Here is a 19,692-nt window from a genome sequence, read left to right as displayed (position 1 = left end):
TTCCCTACTGATGGGCATTTGGATTGATTACATTTTTTTCTTATTACAAACAGCACTGAAGAGTCTTTCTCTGTATAATTGAAATTCATCTCAATCTCAAATTAAAACAGGTGCCTTTATTATCAGTTTAATACCCAATATGAAGCTTTATACTTTTGTGAGAAACTTTGCACCACCTAGCATTAGAGAAGATGGAGAAGATTATTGTGTGTATAGAATATTTCCTATACATTATGCCACAGATAAAAATAGATTAGAATATGTCTATGCAAATATATATATAAATAATTTTGACAGCCTCTCTGTCAGATTTTTTAAATAACTTTTCTACCCAATATCCATATGCCATTTAAAAAAATAAGTTATTTTTCTTAGTAATGTCCAATGAGGATATATATTCTAGCTAGCATTTTCTGTTCCCAACACTGAATTTTTTCAGTCTTGTGACATTTTTTTAAGAGGACAGTATAGTGATGAATATTTAGAAAGTAGTTAAGAGAGTTATGTTTATGAAGAACAAACCAAAATAAATGCTACCAGTGTGAATCATGAGGATTTTTAAAACATGACCACAGTCTTCATGTACAGTACTGGCAGATAGCTTGTCGCAGATTAGCCCACCCACTGAGAATAATCAGAAACACTAGACAAAATATTCTTTAAAAATAAATTTGGCCCTAGCTGGTTTGGCTCAGTGGATAGAGCATCAGTCTGTGGACGGAAGGGTCCTGGACTCGATTCCAGCCAAGGGCACTTGCCTGAGTTGTGGGCTCAATATGCAGGAGGCAGCCAATCAGTGATTTAAATAAATAAATTTGGACTTTATTTCTGGAAATAGGGAGTAGATATATTTTTCCATTCTTCCTGCTACATACAGGTCAACACCTTGTACATTGCAATGTACCAAGTAAATCTGAAAAGTCAGCACAATAAGGCTAAATAAATAAATAAATAAATGGCATGTAGATAAAGAAAAGGGAAAAAATAAAACTCCCAATTTCAGACAACATGATAGTCTATGTACAAAACTCCAAGGAATCTACAAAAACTTCCTAGAACTAGGAGGTGTGTTCAGCAAGGTTATATGATTCAGTGTCAACTCACACAATCAGAATTCTCTTAATGAACATGTGAAAACTGCAAATAAAATATACCATTTATAATCCTTCAGCAAAACATGAAATACTTGCATATATATCTAACAAAATACAATAGGACTTGTTCGCTGAAAACTGATGAAAGGAATCAAAGAAAATATACCATATTCATGGTTTCTAAGACTCAACATGTTAATGATGTTCATTCTCCCCTAAATTATACAGTTTAACACAATTAGTATCAAAATCCCTGCAAGATTTTTTGCAATTATAGACAAGATTATCCTGAACTTTTAATGGAATGGCAAAGGAACTAGAACAGCTAAAAAAAATTTTAAAAAAGAATAAAGTAGGAGAGATTCTTCCACCTTATTTCACAATTTTGTATACAGTAATAAAAGCTGTCTTATCATTTATTGGAAGGATAGGCTCAGGATCAATAAAACAGAATAGAGAAACCAGAAACAGCCCCACACAAGTATATCCAACTGATTTTTTAAAAGGAGTGAAAACAAGAAGGCTTTTCAAACAAAGGTGCTGGGACAATTAGATATCCATAGACAAAATAATGAACTTGACCTAAACCGTATACATTATACAAAAATTTATTCAAATGGATCATTGATTGAAATATAAAACTATAAAATTTTTTTATAAAAACAGAAAATCTTTGGGCCCTAGGAGGTGGTGAAGAGTTCTTAAATACAATACCTCAAACTTGATTCAGAAAAGAAATAATTGAGAAACTGGAGTTCATCAAAATGAAAAACATCCTGCAGCACTTCTTTTCCTTGGACATTTGCTGATTTGAGACTTGGGGCTGCAGATAAAAAGTTAGATGACAGATCAACTTTCATTGATTTCATGACGGCTGCAGAAATGCAAAATAGAGCTCAAGTGTCACTGGAGAACTTGATCTGTTAAACAATCAAATTAAAATTCTAGAACTGAAGAAAATAACCAAAAGTTAAAATCTCAGTAGATGGGTTTAAAAGCATATTTGACATAGAAGAGAAAATTGGTTAAATGGAGACAGGTTGCCAGAAGAACTTTAACTGAAGAATGAAGACAAGAAAATACGAGAAATACAGAAAAATGTCTAAAAAGGCATGTGACCTCCAGTGGAACAGAAATATGTAATCCAATTTTTAGGAGGAGAAGCCAGATTAAAGCATTATTTGGGAATACAATCAGTATTTGAAGAATTACTTCTAGGATAATTTTCAAAACAGATGAAAGACATGATTTAAGGTAGAATCAAGGAGCTATGCTTGCCCTAAGCCCGGTAAGTGCAACAAAAATCAGACCTAAGCCTGATAGTAAAAAATAATATTGCTGAAAATAAACTTTTTAAATAGCCTAAGGAAAAATATACCTTCCAAAAAGAACAGTGAGACAGGCAATTGGCTCTTTAAATTAACATTTGCTGGCTATGAAGCATGAAGAAAAGGTGGAAATCAGAAGATTTATCAAGAATGCTGAAAGAACAACTGACACAATAAATTTTACCCAACAAAAATGCTCTTTTAAAATGTAGGCAAAACTGATTTACAATGGGAAAACATAGAACAGTGGTTGTTGGAGGCTTTTATTAATTCAGGGATGCACTGCAAATGGAAACCAGGGAATTTTTGGGGTGATGGAAATGTCTGTACCTCGATTGTAGTGGAGGTTTATTAGGACTCATTTAATTGGATGCAGTTTACTGTTCAGAAATTATATACCAATAATGTCGATTTAAAAACTGAAGGCAGCCCTTGCCGGTTTGGCTCAATGAGTAGAACGTTGGCCTGTGGACTAAAGGGTCCTGGGTTCAATTCTGGTCAAGGGCACATGCTGGGGTTGTGGGCTTGATCCCCAGTGTCGGGTGTACAGCAGGCAGCCAATCAATGATTCTCTGTCATCATTGATGTTTCCATCTCTCCCTCTCCCTTCCGCTCTGAAATCAATAAAAATATTAAAAACACACATACACAAAACTGAAGGCAGATTTCTACTTTTGGCCAAGATTAAGAAAGAGGGACTAGATCTATGCTCCCATCTGAAACAACTTAAAAACGAGGCTGAACAATGAAACAGTGATTTTTATGGCACTGTGCATCAGGCAATGAAGGGCAGTGATCTCTGGGAGGTGGGAAAAGAGGAAGTAGACCCTAAGCTTGCGCCAGTCTGAAGAGAGTGTCCAGGCTGCAGTGCTCACAGGGGGTCGGGTTGGGTGGGGACCCAGCTGAAGCCCAGGGGTCTCCCAGAGGTGAGACTGAGATGTGAGGCCAAGGAGGCTCCGGTTCGGGGTTCACAGAGCTGAGTATTGAAAAGCGCATGCATTTGAGGAAACTGCATGAGGCCAGAGTGAGAATCCCCCTAAAGGTGGAGAAGGGCGAGTCCTCAGTCCTCCCACGTGGTTGGGAACAGTTTCTGCTCCCACCAGGCAGCCGGGAAAACCTCCATTCACGTGGCATTGGACAAAGTCTCAGAGTGCTTTTGCTGCAATAGTGGGGCCAATTTATCCTCAAATTAAACTCTGCTCTGGCACAACCTAACAGCAAGAGCTGAAAGGATCAAACTATTTCCCAATAACCATACCCCAGAGTACAGCTCAAGCACCCTCAAGGGTGAGAGCTGCTGTACAAGAACGTACTTCATAGTGAGCGTTTGAGTTCCTAGATTCAATCAGGCAGTTTGGGTTTGTAAGAACAGTAAGAACTGGTTTGTTCTCATGCTCTGTGCCGCCCGGTGGCCTGCCTTTGGCTGGGACACTAGGATGAAGAGATGAGGAGGCACTGCTGGGCGATCTCTGAGAACCTGGTTATTCTCATCTGCTTCCACCTGGAGGGGCTCCAACTTGACTTACCCCCAGCCTTCCAGGAGCTCAGGGCGGGTAAGTCAGATTGCAGCTCCTGTTTCTTTGGTTTGGTGTTGAAGTGCCGTTTTTATGAGAGGAAGAGCCGCGCTGTGTTGTGTTTGTTCCCGGCTGGGGGAGTCCACACCACTTGATGGGTGTTGAAAAACACTTACTTTGTTGAGGTTCACCTTCATCTCAGATAAACCTGAGTCCTGAAATTGGGAAGAATAATTTTCCCCACTTTATTCTTTCTCAAAATTGTTTTAGCCATTCTAGTTCCTTTGCCTTTCCATATAAATTTCAGAATAATCTTGCCCATAACAAAAATATCATCCCTTTTTACAACACAAACATTTGTTGTGTCCAGACACTTCCATCAGTGCTCCCTGTGAGCAGCTGATACGCAAGCACGGAATTATATAGCATGACCCTGAGATTATCCAGAGCAAAGCCCCGAGTGCAGAGAGCCCCAGCCCGTTCCCAAGGTGGCTTCTGGGGCCTTCGCAGCTCTATTTTGAGCATTGCATGAAAGGATTATATATTGACATACATGAACCTATACAGATGTGTGCCTCCAAAAAAATGCTGTTCTATATAACTCATAACAATTCAAAACCCCCAAAGGACAGCTCTAACTCCATTTACATTTGCTCTTTCTCTTGAAATGTTCCTTATTACATTTACATAACTTCTCCTTAACAACTTCTCAGATTCTGGCAGGGACATGGCTGCTAACTGAGGATTCTGGGAGCGCAAGTTCAGAGAATGCCACCCACCTTGATTTAATTGCAGCAGAAACTCGGGATACAGTCATATTGTCACCTTAGAGGATAGAGCAATTGGCACAGTTTCACACCAGAGGAAATTTGACATTCTAACCCATTTCTTAATCCCCTTAAAGGATCCTTCCTTTCACAACCAGCACAAACCAGTTTGTTCTCCTGTCTGCAGGTGGAGTTCTGGGGACTATGAAAATCAGTCCTAATAAAACAGCACATAGTCATAGATTCTTCTTCTCCAGTGATTTGAGGGAAGTTCGCTTACTTATCTGTGTTCCTCTGAATGCTTTTCTCCCCCTCTTTCTCTCTCTTTTTCTTTTGTTATAAATGAATCCTTTTGAGTGTTGCACAGTGAAATCTTAGGCTTTATCTAAGAAGTTTTAAAAAGCCATCCCACAAATCCAATATCACCGACGCTTTCTATGGAACAGGGTGACTTTTGTCTTACATTGTTGCACGAGAAGGCCGATAGGGCAGGCACTGAGCCAAACAGCAAATAACCCAATGCCGCTTCCTTTCTCTGAATCACTTCATCTCTGATGGTTCTCCTGTGGGAGAGAGTAAGGATCTGGCTTTATTAGGGACTTTTCTATAATAGACGCAGAGCTTACCACTACTTTGTTATTTGCTGAGACCTGATAGGGTACTCAGCTTAGTTCCCAAGTCAAGATGAAATCTCTACCTGTGGGAGTTCCCCTCTAAGCATTGGCTACAGTCAGACATTTGAAGCAGGCCGGCTGAGATAAGGCGGAAATGTCAGTGGTGTGCAGTAGGTTTTACTCTGACTTCTTTTGTTTGGTTTTTCCTACATGTGGTATACAAAATGAGTAAGTCCTAAATCCCTTTCTGTTAATAATTACAATGAAGCCACAATAATGGAAGTTATATGCTATTTTAAAAATATTCTAGTGCATTTGCACGTTTCAGACTTGGAACTTCACCTCCCACTCCCTGGAGTAGGCAGAGTCGGGTCAGTTCTGTACAGAACTTCTGGGGAGCCCTTCTGTCCCCAGGTCATGTAAAGCTGCAGAACTTCCTGTCATGTTGGTAGCATGCAGTGGAGGGGGGAAGCAAGAACGAGTTTCTCCCATGACATTTTCTGTGTTATCACTCTTCTGAAACATTTGGTTTGGAAGGTTGAAAGGAGTTGTTCAGGTTCAGAGTCCCTTGTGTAAAGCGATAAGAGCTGGATATGTTTCAGAATCCAGAAATGTCCAGATTTTAGCAGGGTAGTAAATGCACACACTATATAGTAATGTCCCCAGTGGAATCTGGGACAGCACCCCACAGTCAAACACATTCATATTTCTATAGGAAAGAAACAAATAGTCACACGAAGAGGAATAAGTTAAAAGTACTAACGTCAGCTCAAACCAAGTTTTGCTGCCAAATGTGTTTGTTTTTTTATCTTTCCACTTTTGACTTGCCAGTAAGGGGCTGTGGACATATGTTGCAGTGATAGAAATGGAGCAGGACAAGCCTGGTGAGTCCTGGTCATGTTTAATGGAGCCAAGTTACAGGACTGACAGTTGTGATCTGTGACTCTCCCTCCTGGGCCAGTTACTTTCTCTTCCATTCTCTTGGCTTATCTGTCTGGCAGGGGTAGTATTTGCTTTATGGGTTGTTGTAAGGATCAGCTAATGGTAAACACGGAACATAGTGATTGGCATATAATGAGTATTCATTAAATGTTAGTTATAAAAATTTGCCTCGCCCCTTCCCCCTTTCCTTTTAGTAGATAAAAATGGACTGAAGCAGGGATTGCAGCACCACTCTGAAAATAGGCCTACGTGATACAGATTGCCCTGATTTCAACGGAGAGTTAAAACTCTACATTTTTATATTGAAAACTCGTTTCTTGTTAAATGGCTAATATCACCTTGAAATTCGTTTGTAAAATGGTTAGATTTTTCAATGATGAATAAGTTCTACTTAAGCCTCCTGAATGCTTGGTTATAACTGTGTCTAAGAAGAAATGTTTGCCCCTTTGCCGATTTGCCATTGGGAAGCCCCTTCCCAGTTTCTTTCCAGGCCTCATCTTTTAGAAAAATATTTGAAAGGGGCATTGTTAATGATGCTAGCACTCTAACAAAGATATAACAGGCTTATGATTTAGTATATTGGAAAAATGGCATTAGAAGATGTCTCTTCCAATTTTACCAAAAATTTTTTTTGCAAGAACATGAGTGGGCCTCTTAGGGAAAAACAATTTATTTTAAAGTCTCTTTTGTAAAGTGAGCTTCTGCTTTTAAATTCGTAAAAGCCTCCCTTTTTAAAAAGGTGGGGGGGAAACATTACAAAAGAACTGCCTTTTGTTGTCAGCTGTTTTTTATAGCCTTATTCTGTACTTTGTAATCCATTAACAGAAATTCCCGAGAGTATCAACATCTGTTCTAACGATGCGTGATCTTCACATTGTTAATAACAGGAGATGTTATTTTTTTGGCCTTTCCTCTAAATTCATGAAGATTATAATTACAGACGCTTGCTCTACTGTACTGTTTGTATCAAAGACAGAAGAATTAACACAGAATGATTTCAAGAGGGTAGAGCCGTTAGCTATTCAATGGGCCTTTGCTCTACAGGACTTATTGGCACGTAAGTGGGCCAGAGTGGTTCGCCTCTGCTTATATGCATTGTGTTGCCTGCCTTCACAGCTGAACTATCAGCAGAAAGTCGGCATCATGTACTGCAAAGCTGGACAGAGCACGGAGGAAGAGATGTACAACAATGAGTCAGCCGGCCCGGCCTTTGAGGAATTCCTTCAGCTGTTGGGAGAACGCGTTCGGCTCAAAGGATTTGAGAAGTATCGTGCACAGCTTGACACCAAAAGTAAGGAATACATGTACCCTCCTACTAGGTTTGTTTTCCTCCTGCTGTGTTGATGTTCACCTGCTAAATTGCCCATAAAACTTACTGTAGGAAGCTGCTGGTGACGGAGGAGAGGAAGCCCGAGACGGAGGTCTGTGGCTCCAGAACAGTGCAGACCATAATCAAAGCAGCTAGGGTGAGACGGTATAAAAAGTGTTATCAGAGATGTGGATGGACTGGAGCAGTAGACACAGATTTGCTCCTGGAAAGTGTGGCGTACATTTCACTATATTTAGCTGAATGTTAATGTGATGAAAAACTCTACAAACTTATAACCATCTGGTCTTAAGCCCTAGAATTTCCAACTTCCATTAATTCATTTCATAATCCTCATGCTTATCTTTGAACCAACCTTTGCATGTTTTTTCTTATTCATTTTGTAGTCTTTTAATATCTCGGAAGGTTTTAGGTGCTTATTTTCTGTTATTATTATCCATAGTCTAATTTAATCTCTAAGGAAATAGGCTTCTTAGATTTAGTATTAATTTGGCTCATAAAATGTGCTGATTAAGCGCACAATAATGAAGCAGTCTGTTTATTTACAGCTCATGAACATGCAAGGTTGTCCACTCTCCTTCCCCAAGTTGTTAATAAAATAGTTAAGTTCTCAGGTATCTATTTTGATTAGAGTATGTCGACTACTGCTGTGTGTCTGCATGGAGGCAGTTTTACATTTTATCTCTAAATCCATCCATAGACTTCTGTGACCTTTTCTTTGAGGAGGTCTTTGGATTAGCACATCTGTATTGCAGTCTATAGTAATCTCTCTGATTTTCTGTACAGGAAATTAAATAAGGAGTTGAGTCATGAAAACAGAAAAGCATTCATAAACTACTGCAGGGAAGACTTTCCTGTTGCCATGGTTTTGCTGTTGCCAACTTGGAAACGACATGCAAGAGAGACTATTAAAACCCATAAATAGCCTAGACTCTTAAATATTATTTTAATGTTCCATACTCTGCTTGCAACTGCACAAAATGTTAAATCTCAATATGCCCTAAACTCATTTTATCCAGATATTCTGACATTTACTCTGTACAATTCATTCATGTTGTCCCAGTTTGTGGTGTTATATAAATTATCACCATAAAGAGCTATTGAAAGGGTCTAGGAAGAGAATGTAATAAGCACTCTGATTCTATAAATGAAGGGCCAGAGTGGGAGTAGATAAGATTATGTATTATTTGTGTATTTACACATTCCCAGCCGCCTTTAGATGATGAAGGACAATGTTAGAAATGTATAGAAAGGCCATACTTAAGCATTGTAGCATCAGGTAAGGCAGTGAATAAGCAAAATAATCACTCTACACATTTTGCTCCAATATCCCAATGACTGTAAAGGCTAGAGGGGTTGAGCCTAAATTAGCAAACTGCCTCTGACTGCCCAGTTTTCTAGTTATGTAATACATTCAGCAGGGAAAGGTTCCCTTCCACTAAGCTACTCTCCTTTAAGGCTCATTGTAACCTTTCGAAGCATAGCTTTGGAGCAGAAGAGTTCATAGTTTTCTGTTCTTTCAGAGTGGCAAGTTTCCTAAAGTTAGTGAAAAGTAGGAAAGTGTCTTTATTCTAAAGCCCTGAAGAAGGCAATATACATATTTATCTCTCTTACTCCAAGAGTCAAAATAAAAGGGACCATTAGTCTCATCATTTAAACAGGTATCTATCTCTATATATAAAAGCCTAAGCAACCATTAGAACCGAACTACCAGCCGGTAGCGTGACGAATACTGACCACCAGGGGGCAGATGCTCAATGCACGAGCTGCCCCCTGGTGGTCAGTGTGCTCCCACAGCCATCCTCCCATGGCCGGCCAACCATCTGCGGTCCCTCCCCGCGGCCAGCTGGCCCCAATTGGCCCCAATCACCTGCGAGGCTGGGATACCCCACCCATGCACAAATTCGTGTCCCGGGCCTCTAGTTAAACAATAACAGACCACAGAAAGGGGGAAAAACCAGCCTCTGCACACCCCAGCAGCCTCTTACTGACCCTGACACACCCAGAGATGAGATGAGACTTCGCTGTGTGCTGTGAGATAATATCACCACATTTTATCTAACTTTTTTTCCCCCAATGTAATCCTTTAAAAAGAACATGCTTTCCAGAGCAAGCATTTCTAAAAGATTACGCCATCTACATGTGACAGTGTAGAGGTCAGTTGGATCTGTAGATTTGTAGCTTTCATCAGATTCAAATATTATTTGTCAATCTTTATGTCTCTATTTTTTCTGCCCCCCCTCACCCCTTTCCTTCTGACTCTCCAATTACACATACATTAGATCATTTAACTAGTGTACTGATGGGGAATGAGACCCTGTTGATATAATTTTTTAACCAGTTTTTCTCTATGCTTTTGTTTGGATAATTACTATTAATATGTATTCAAGGTCACTATGTTTTTCTTTTATTTCACAGTGTCTTAATTTGTTGTTAATCCAATTCAGTGAAATTTTCATTTCAGATGTTATAGTTTTCAGGGGCAGAAGTTGCATTTGATTGTCTTTTCTTATACTTTGCATTTTCTCCTCATTAGGTTCATATTGTCCTTTTAAATCCTTGAACATATTTATAATGGCTGTTTTTAAAGTCTTGTGTGCTAATTCCATCATCCCTGTCATTTGGGATTTTCTCCTGCTTTTGAATTACATTTTTCTGCTTCACACATCTGGTTATTTTTGATTGCTTAGTGAACATTATGAGTGTTTCATTGTTGAATGTATGGATTTTGTTGTCTTCTTTAAAGAGTGTTGAGTTAGTTGAATTTCTTACAGAATAGCCTGATCTACATGAATCTTGTTCTTAAGCTTTATTGAAGCATACCCAGAGCAGCCTTTACTCTCTGACTAATTTGGCCCTACTATAGAAATAGTAGTAAGACCATGAATACTTGCATATTCAGTAAAGTACCTCTACTTCGGCTGGTTATCGCCATGTGAACTGTGAGAAGTGTTTGGCTTACAATTCTTTGATAGAGATTATTTCACTAATAGTTTTTCTTGGCATTGCTTTGGAATCTCACTCTATGTGTATGCAATTTAATATTCAGCCTGCATTTTGGGGAACCCCTATGCAGATTCTGAGTCTCTTTCACTGGGTAGTTTCCTCCTATTTGGTACTATAATCAGCAAATATCAGCTACCACAGGCTTCCTAAACACCAGTCTATTTTGGCTTCCCTCCTCCAAGCTCTGCTCTGCTTTTGTTCCAAAAGTGCCTCCAGGTAGAAAGCCAGATAGAATCGTAAGGCTCACCTTTGATTCTTTTTCTCAGGGATCACTATCTAATGCTACCTATTATAAAATGTCTGAAAAATTGCTTCAGATATATTGTCAACTTTTCTACTTACAATGGGAGAGCAAGTTCTGTACTCAGTACTGTTTTGGACAGAAAAGGAAGTCCCAGATACTTTTTATAGATGCCATCTCATGTAATCTCCACAAACCCTGCTAGGTATCAGTTAGCTCCATTTTACAGAATTGGTTTCTTTTTTTTTCAGTCCTCACCCAAGCATCATTTCCCATTGATTTCCAGAAAGAGTATAATGGAAAGGGGAGAGACGGAGAGAGAGACAAATCGATTGGTTGCCTCCCGCACACATGCCCCTGACTGGAATCGAACCTGTGACCCTTCAGTATGCAGTCTGAAGTTCTTATCCACCGAGCCAAACCGGCCAGGGCCAGAATTTTCTTTTTAGATTAAATAACATGTCCAAGGTTAGACAGCTAGGAAGCATTAGGGGAAAATAAACAGATCCTAGGGGCATAGTTAATGAAGTATTCGGAGAAAGCATGAATGTAGAATTAAGCCCACTGAAGTCCAGAGCTCTGCCTTGTGGCTTTGTCTTCTCCTCTCTCAGCCCTTGTGCTAAAACACCCAAGCCATCCCAGGAGACAGCCCTACTCATCATGTAATACAGTTATATTCAGATTTTAGTACTTTGGTAAAGGTGGGAGAAGCTCAGGGAAGGAAATGTCGAACCATTTCTTCTTTTTCCCAATTTTTGTACAAAGTCCATTTTCACATCTCAGAAATAAGGATTTCTAGCAAGTAAGTTACAAATGTGTCAGGGTCCTATAATGAAGAAATTTGCAGCAGTGGATTTTTTGGTTCATTGTTTCCTTAGTTGGATGACATACCTCTAGATACTTACACTCCTGTCACCCTGCAATAAATAAAAAATAAACTCTCCCCACCCCCAGCAGTTTGTTATTTGAAATGTGGAGACCACCCTCATTTTAAGCTGTACATGTGGATTATTATTTAAGGAATTCTTTTCTGCCTGAGGCTTGTCAAGTCAGCACTCAGAGACAGAAGCGTTTGTTAATCATTCCTTCAAAGCCTTCATTACTTGGCTGCAGTATTAGTGAGTGCTTGTTGCTTCTCCCGTTTTGAGCAGTGTTTGTTGTAAAAACCATTGAGATCTAGGGTCTTAGAAGACTGTAAGACTTTTCATAAAGGAAGTAAATCTTCTTTATCTGGAATATTTAAACTTTGATAGGGAAAAGGATAAAACTAGCACTTCAAAAGCTTTGCACATGCATAGGGCTCTTTGGAGTCCCAGAGACTGATGAAGAAAGGATTCTGTTTTCACCTCCTTAACTGTGAATTCTATTATAGTGTACCGTTTTTTCTTTCAAGTGTTGCTGAGATGCACTTGGCATATAAATTAAAATATGTAAAAGGCCCTATTTAAGGAAACTATACTTTTTATCTCAACTGCACAAAATTCTAAATTCTAATCAACACATTTCTTGAACATCTTTTATGCACTAGCACTTTCATATACATTATTTCATTTAATCCTCAGAACAATTTATACTAATAAAAGGGTAATATACTAATTAGACCAGACATCTTCCAGACATCCTTCCGGACAAAGCCACCATGGCAGGCGCCAAGACAGAGATGGTTAGGGGCGATCAGGCCAGCAGGCAGGCGAGCGGTTAGGAGCCAGCGGTCCCAGATTGCGAGAGGGATGTCCGACTGCCAGGCTAAACCAGCAGTTGGACATCCCCTGAGGGATCCTGGATTGGAGAGAGTGCAGGCGGGCTGAGGTAACCCCGCCTCCTGTGCACAAATTTTGTGCACCGGGCCTCTAGTGAGATTATAGAGGAGCATTGAAGTGAAGACTCATTTGTGTGGTAATTTAGCAGATGATGCTACTGGCATTCAAATTCAGATCTTCATACTTAACAGTTGGGAATCCAGGTAATTGCAGGTATCTTGCAAAATGAGCAGTAGGTAGAAAATAGAAGTGACTGATTCCTAAGTACCAGCCTTATGTTCTCTTATCCTCTCATCTCAATATGTTAACAATTTTGAGAAACCTGGAGTTCCAGGCTCATTCACCTGCACACTCATACATTCCTTGAATGGACACAGTATGAATTTGCCTGTCAAGGGTAGTACATCCTCTTCTTGACTCCATCCTCGTTGAAGTAAGGTAACTCATCTCCTGATTGATCATGGCTAACGGTACTGAAGAAGTACTAGTATATATGGTAGATGCCAGAGCAGGTGGAATTCTTGACTTCCCCAAGTCCTTCATTAGTGAGTAAGAGAAATGGCACCACAGGGCAGAAGTGTGCCTCAGCACAAACACATGCCAGTGTTCCAGAGGTCCGCGCCAGTCCCTGGCTGCGTTTCTGAGCATTGGCCCTGTATCGCCAGACCCCGAGGCCAGGTTGCATAGAAGGCAGCTCTGAGGCTCTTCTGTGGATGGCACCCAGCGGCCAGTGACCTTTCATAATATCTCAGACCATGGATAAGCGTCAGGCCCACAGCCTGTCGGTGATTTTGTCTTGCAGTTGATGTGTTCTGTAGTAGTGAGGGCATTAATAAACTAAGCTTAAGCTTTCTTCATTCTATCAACTTTATTAGTCTATTCATTTACTTAATGGGATTACTCTTCTCCTTGTTTTTATAAATCTTTAAAACTAATAACTTTCCAAAACTCAATTGCATGGACTTGTTTTCCTTCGTTTAGCTTTTCTTAATTCAAACATGTCTATTAGTGACCAGAAAATGGTTAAATAACACTTTAATTAGCTTTTCCTGATTCAGATTCATGCATACAGCTTTATCATCCAAGTTTTAGATTAACTAAAAGCATAAGAGTTGAGTCAAAAGAGAAGTCAAGGATGAATATGACATTGACCATATCTGAAACTGCTCTAGGAACTTATTAACCTGTTCATACCGTCCTCTGATAGAAATGCCTAATGTAGGATATTATCACTTATCTCTACCTTTTCAAAGCAGCCAAGAAGAATATTCGTAGCATTCCTCAATTATTCAATGTCTTCTTATCATCTAGTTTGAATATTAGAAATTTTGCTTTCTGTGGCTTAGCGTAGAGTGTTCATCTTCTTAGTGGACACATGCCACTCATAGGATGATTTGGAGGCAAATCACGTGATTATCAAGATGACCAATATGATGCTAGAACTTACTTTCTAACTTTTAAAACTCTATACAAATACGAAGGGTCATTGTCTTCTTTTCATTGTTCTTCTGCAAATGTATTTTCCCTTTACAAGTTATTCAATATACTCTCCAACCAGAGAATAAAAGAGTTTTTGTCATATTTCTAATTGTCATTCTGTTAAATCTTTCATGGTTTCAGGGTTTTGAGCTCATTAAAAATATAACAACAACATTGCATGCCTTATTCTTTAGTGAGTAGAACAAACTTTTATTTTCCATTCTCTCTGTCATGTATATAATAATTTCAAATTTGGAAATTTCTCTCTTTTCAGACAGGAAAATTTCATTCTTTTGGCCCTAACTTCGTCTTTACAATGTTTGAAACTGTTTCCAAACTGTTTAAAATAATCATTAAAACTGGGGTTTTCTAAGGTCCCCAGAAAAAGGCTGGCCAAGCAGCATATATTATAAAAAATGAGGCATACAGAGGAAACAGAGAAAGGACTAGACATAGAAAAACAGATGATCTTCTGGGTTGTCTTCGGTTTTCCTTTCTGGCATTAGTCCTTTTAAAATTAGACAGACATACAAAGCAAAATGTAATAAATGAATACTGGATGACACATTTTTTTTCTAGTTCATTAATTTTGCTTAAAATTGACTTGAATGTAAGTACACATCAAAGCGGACATATTCACTTTTAAAGTTTTAAAATGTGTTAATTTGTTCTAGAGATATTTATAGCAAGGACCTTAGCGATAGATAAGTTCTTCAGGCTCAAGACCTGTCTTTGAGTAGTTCAATTATGCATTGTAGTAATTTATTCTTGCTTGAATCTAGTTTTTTTCTAGTGATAATCATTAACATTTAGAAGATATTTTTCTTGGAGAGTTATATGTTAGTATGTATTTTTGCAATTTTTGGAAAGTAGTCTTTATTTATTCTTCTTTTAGCTTATTTTTAAAACCTCTCGCATTTTGTGTCCGCTTCAAAATTAAGGTCCTCCAAGACACTCAAGGTTGAAACACAGGGCTCTAGAACTTCTTTACAAGTCTGTCTGCAAGTTGCCCCTGTGGTCTATTCTTGGAGCAGCGCCTGAGGGCAGTGGAGCTGCTGCATTCCAGTCACCCTGGGGGTGTTTATTAAAATAGATTTCTCCACCCAGCCCCACACCCAGTGAGCAGTGTTTCTGGGGGTGAGGCGTGGGAATTGGCCTTTTAAACTGGCTCCCAGGAGACTCTGTGCATACTAAATTTTGAGATCCTGACTGCCTTCTGGTTTATGCCAGAGGCTTTGTCTTGCAGCATCATTCTTTAAAATTCAGTGAAGTCTTTTGGTCCTCAAAAATGTGGTTGAGATAGGCTTGAGTTGACCCAAAATGAATGCATGCACTTCTGTTCATTTAGCAGCCTTGTAGTGTAAGTCCTTCAAATCTAAAGATACTTCCTTTCTATTAAGCAGTTAATAATTCTCTTCTGTAGTTTCCAGGTATTTAGGGGCACACTGATATGTTAATGATTAAGTGGGTAAAGATTGTTGTTTTTTGTAAGGAAGATGAGAGCAGGATGCACTTAAGTCTTAAAAAAATTGGTGGACATGGCTATAATACCTTTGTTGTTCAGTATTACATTCTTGTTGAATTTTCATCTATTTATTAAGAACAAAATAGTTCTTGATTGAATCAGAAATATTGGAAAAGATGTTCTTAACTTGATGTCTATGGAAAGAATTCAGGAATTTTTGAACTTGAATAGAAAAAAATTTTACATTTATTTTTATTGACCCGGTTGAACGATGGTCATGGGGACCATGGTGCCAATGCAGTCATGAAGCAGCATGGCTGTGGAATAGTATGGCTCAGAGATGGCCTTGGGATGAGGCAGCCCTGGGGCAAGGTCCCTCTCCAACTACATAGCTCTGCTTTGCCAGACTCTGTGCTGGTCTGCTGTGTCCTGCTCTGCCTGCTCTCCTCCATCCCAGTTCCTTGAAATCTTTTCAGTGTTTTGTCTTTGGTGTTTCAGCTCCAGCTGGAAAAATGCAGTCTTCTGTGGAAAGGGAAGTGCACTCTCTGAACCAGAGGGGAGCTGACTTACATTGGATGCTTTATTCTTAGGGACCAATGTTGTGGTCCCTAAGTGGTCCATCCTCATGCAAATGAAGGTTCCAAATCTTCACAATTTGACTTGTCAAAAAAGCACTGTCCTGATAGGTCAGGGGAGATGTTAATGAGGATATAACTATGGAGCTCTGATTGGACAAGGAAAGTCTCCGTTCTTTTGGTTGAAATATGATTCCAGGAACTCCTTTGTAAGGGTTGTCTAGATGGCAGGAATACAGTGCAGGCAGGCAGTTTGGTACAGGCTTCTCCCTAAGCATGGCTTACATGAGAGGCTTCAGTTTAGAAAGCTGTTAGGCTCTGTTTTTAAATGTGAGCCCAATTAGCCATTATGAATCCTTCTTGACAGGTATATTTTTTCTCAGGGTCCACAACCCCTAACTGAAATTTAGCATTTCCTTCGATTATGAATGTAGGCAACAAACCACAGTAGTTAGTAAAGCTCTACCTGGGGTTTTTATTGCCAAAAGAAAGGTCTTGTCATCATATTGTTTGTCATGATAGATATCTCAAAATATGGCACCACTACACCAAATCTATGATAGTTATTAGACCAACTGCTAAGACTTGTTACATAAATCCTATGCTATTGCATCATATTTTAAAATTACTTTGGTAACTGAATTCTCAATATAATTGATTTCTGTTGAAACCTTATGTATTTTATTTTATGCATTTATAAACATTCTGAGAAGCAGTCCATTAGCCTCCCTAGACTGCCAAAGGGAATCAAGTACAAAAAAATGAATAAGAACACCTATTCTAGATCTTGTCTAGGATCTTTTCATCCTAAACCATCTTTTTTTTCTTTTTTGAGATATTTCTCTTAAATGAACTATTTTTTCTATTCTTATAGTCATCTCATCATTCTTTTTTGTTTATTTGTTTTTCACTGTAGCTGACTCCACTGGAACCCATTCTCTGTACACAACATACAAAGACTATGAAATTATGTTCCATGTTTCTACCATGCTGCCATACACACCTAACAACAAGCAACAGGTAAGAGATCCTTGTGTTCTCTCTGTTTCTTCACCCTTGTTTCATTTTCTCCAGAAGCCAGGGTAGCAAGTTTGTAAAATCTTAAACCAGAATTTAACGTTGCACCTGTCACAGCAGCAGGAAATTTTGTATATTGTGGAAGTAAGGAATAGCAAATGAGCCGAAAACAAATGAGAGACACAAATTCTAGTTTAACAGCCAGCTGGGTGGCTTTGTGAGTTAATCATTTGCTTTTCACCCATGGGGATTGATGTTTTCACGGAATCTGAAGAGAACAAGTTGAAATCATGGTGATTAGATGACTCTGCAAGGTTGCAAAGAATGTATATGAGTGGGCGAAGTTTCATCTCAAGAGGCCAATGTACAAAGCAGGAAAGTATTTGGTGTTTCATTTCCTATTGCAAAGGAGGTTTTGGTATTCTAACAAGTAGAAAAAGTAGAATAAGTGTCAGTGGGCTCTCAGAAGAGTGTTTTTTTCTTAACATGTTTGTTAGATAGCGAGGAACATAAATAGCAATTACATTTGTGCATATCATACACAGTTTCTTTTTTAAAACATCTAAACAATGCCTATTACTAACATGTAGCCACTGAGAAACCACAGTGCTAATGAGTGACAGGTTATTTCAGAGCAAAATGGAAACTGGCAGTATTGTTTTAGAGTATATAGTAGTAGTTGTTGTTGTTAAGAAATATTTCAAAATAAATGATACCAAACTAAAATTTGAAAGAACCAGAGCTCCTCTCCTTTCAATAGCTATTATAAACACAAGCAGTCCAGTGTTACTTCTGACCTTAAAACGCGTATGTATTTTGTTATTGCCAGTTGTACTAACAGAGCACAGGCCTGCTGCAGAATGAATCACATCCTCTTTCATAGAATTTACCCAAACACAGATCTAATCTAACACTTCATCACTTTAGCTTTGATTAAATCACAAATGTGGGGAATAAAGTTTTGCTCTTATGATTACTAAAGTAATCAAAAATAGGAAGCAAAGCAATAAATCAGTTCTGACTCTGAAATAAACCAATTTTAAGATAAATTCCCTGATCTGGAGTTTGTTGACAGTTTGATTTATGCAAATTCCAGTTCTAGATTCCTCTGAGAGGAAAACATGCTAAGAAAAATATACTAAACTTATTTTGACTAGTCAGTAGACAAAAACATTTAAATGGACAGCTATCTAAATTATTTAATTTTAGAGTCCAATCAAGGCAAGCGTATTATGTACCTAAATCAGAATGAAAGATTAATTGGTATTATTACATATTAAGAAATTTTAGTTTTCTAGCTAAACAATTTATTTCTTCTATACAGATTACTTTATGCTTGAGGGAAAAAACCCAAAGTTTATCGTTTTAAATTTTCTTGCAGTAATTTGTTTATAAATACTTTCACTATATTTAATGTGACATAGATAGATTTATTTCTGCTTGGGCCCTTTATTATATATCAAGCCATATTTTAAAGAAAGAATGTAACAAAAGACAATGACATCATGTATGCAGAAATAACATAATATACTGATTGTATTTTTGGTATGTCTGTGATCCTGAGTAGATTAATCATCTTTAATAATGGGTATATTCTGTATGACAATCAACACAGACCAGCCTTTATTTCTGTAACATCTGATAATACATCATGTTCAGAAATGAAGTAAATGGCCTCATTAGAAGATAATTTGGGATGCTTTGAAATTCCTAAGGTTAAAAGTACATTTCCTGAGCATTCTAACTTCCAATTCTCAACCCTAATCTAAAAGGCTATTGTTTCTCCCAGCTGGCAGCCAATACTAAATCATTGATTTTACTGGTATATAGTCTATGTAAGTTAAAGTCACTGGAGAATTGTTTTTAAAGTTTTGTAAGTGCAAGCTTGTGCCTAATGGTGGATAGTTTAGCCCCAATGTTTTTCTCTCTCTCTGTCTCCTCCTCCCTTCCACTCTCTCTAAAAATCAATGGAAAAATATTCTTGGGTGAGGATTAACAAAATAAATAAATAATGGTGGATAGTTTACATAAATGTCATGTTATTTTTCTTCTTACAAAAGCCTCAATATAATAAATATGGGAAATACAAAATGTGTTCAGTTTTTCTTCACACTATTGATTTAAATGTTCTAATAAACCCCTCTTGAAAAGGCACTGGCCTAGGATGATCCGGGTACCTGAATTTGAAAGCCACCTTTCCAAAACACCATGCAATGTGAAACAGAAGGTGGTCTGAAGTACCTTTCACTATAATTAAAGAAGCTATTTAACTTGAAATTTAACTTGGTTTTAAATTCTTACATCATTCTGGGATATTATTGATTTCCACATTCCCAGCTTGTGATACCAAAAGTGTATCTGAAAACACCTTAGCCACATTTCTGTAAATGAAGCTAATTAAACCAGAACATAAATTATGTTGTAATTACTTCAGCCATTCTCATCTCTAAAAAAATGCTCTCTACGGCAACTTCCTTTCTTATATGAAAATGGAACAAAACTGTTGTTATGGAAACTAAGGATTTAGAGATGCTGGGACTTGGCATAATATGCCAGATATTAG

General features: G+C 38.2%; 1 protein-coding gene across 8 annotated transcripts in view; it reads left to right on the top strand.

The window, feature by feature from the left end:
* Window positions 1–19,692, top strand: part of SIPA1L1 (signal-induced proliferation-associated 1 like 1) — a 339,956-nt gene that overhangs the window by 236,974 nt on the left and 83,290 nt on the right. For all 8 annotated transcript variants that reach the window (XM_015562016.1, XM_006760733.2, XM_006760732.2 and 5 more), the window contains 2 exons: window positions 7,376–7,550; window positions 17,029–17,132. In XM_015562016.1, the coding sequence (XP_015417502.1) occupies window positions 7,376–7,550; window positions 17,029–17,132 (279 nt within the window). The remainder of the gene's footprint in view (window positions 1–7,375; window positions 7,551–17,028; window positions 17,133–19,692) is intronic.

This window comes from Myotis davidii, unplaced genomic scaffold (assembly GCF_000327345.1).
Source record: "Myotis davidii unplaced genomic scaffold, ASM32734v1 scaffold17, whole genome shotgun sequence".
NCBI classification, from domain to species: domain Eukaryota; kingdom Metazoa; phylum Chordata; class Mammalia; order Chiroptera; family Vespertilionidae; genus Myotis; species Myotis davidii.
Note: the sequence above shows the minus strand (reverse complement) of the source record. Positions and strands in the feature narration are given on the sequence as shown.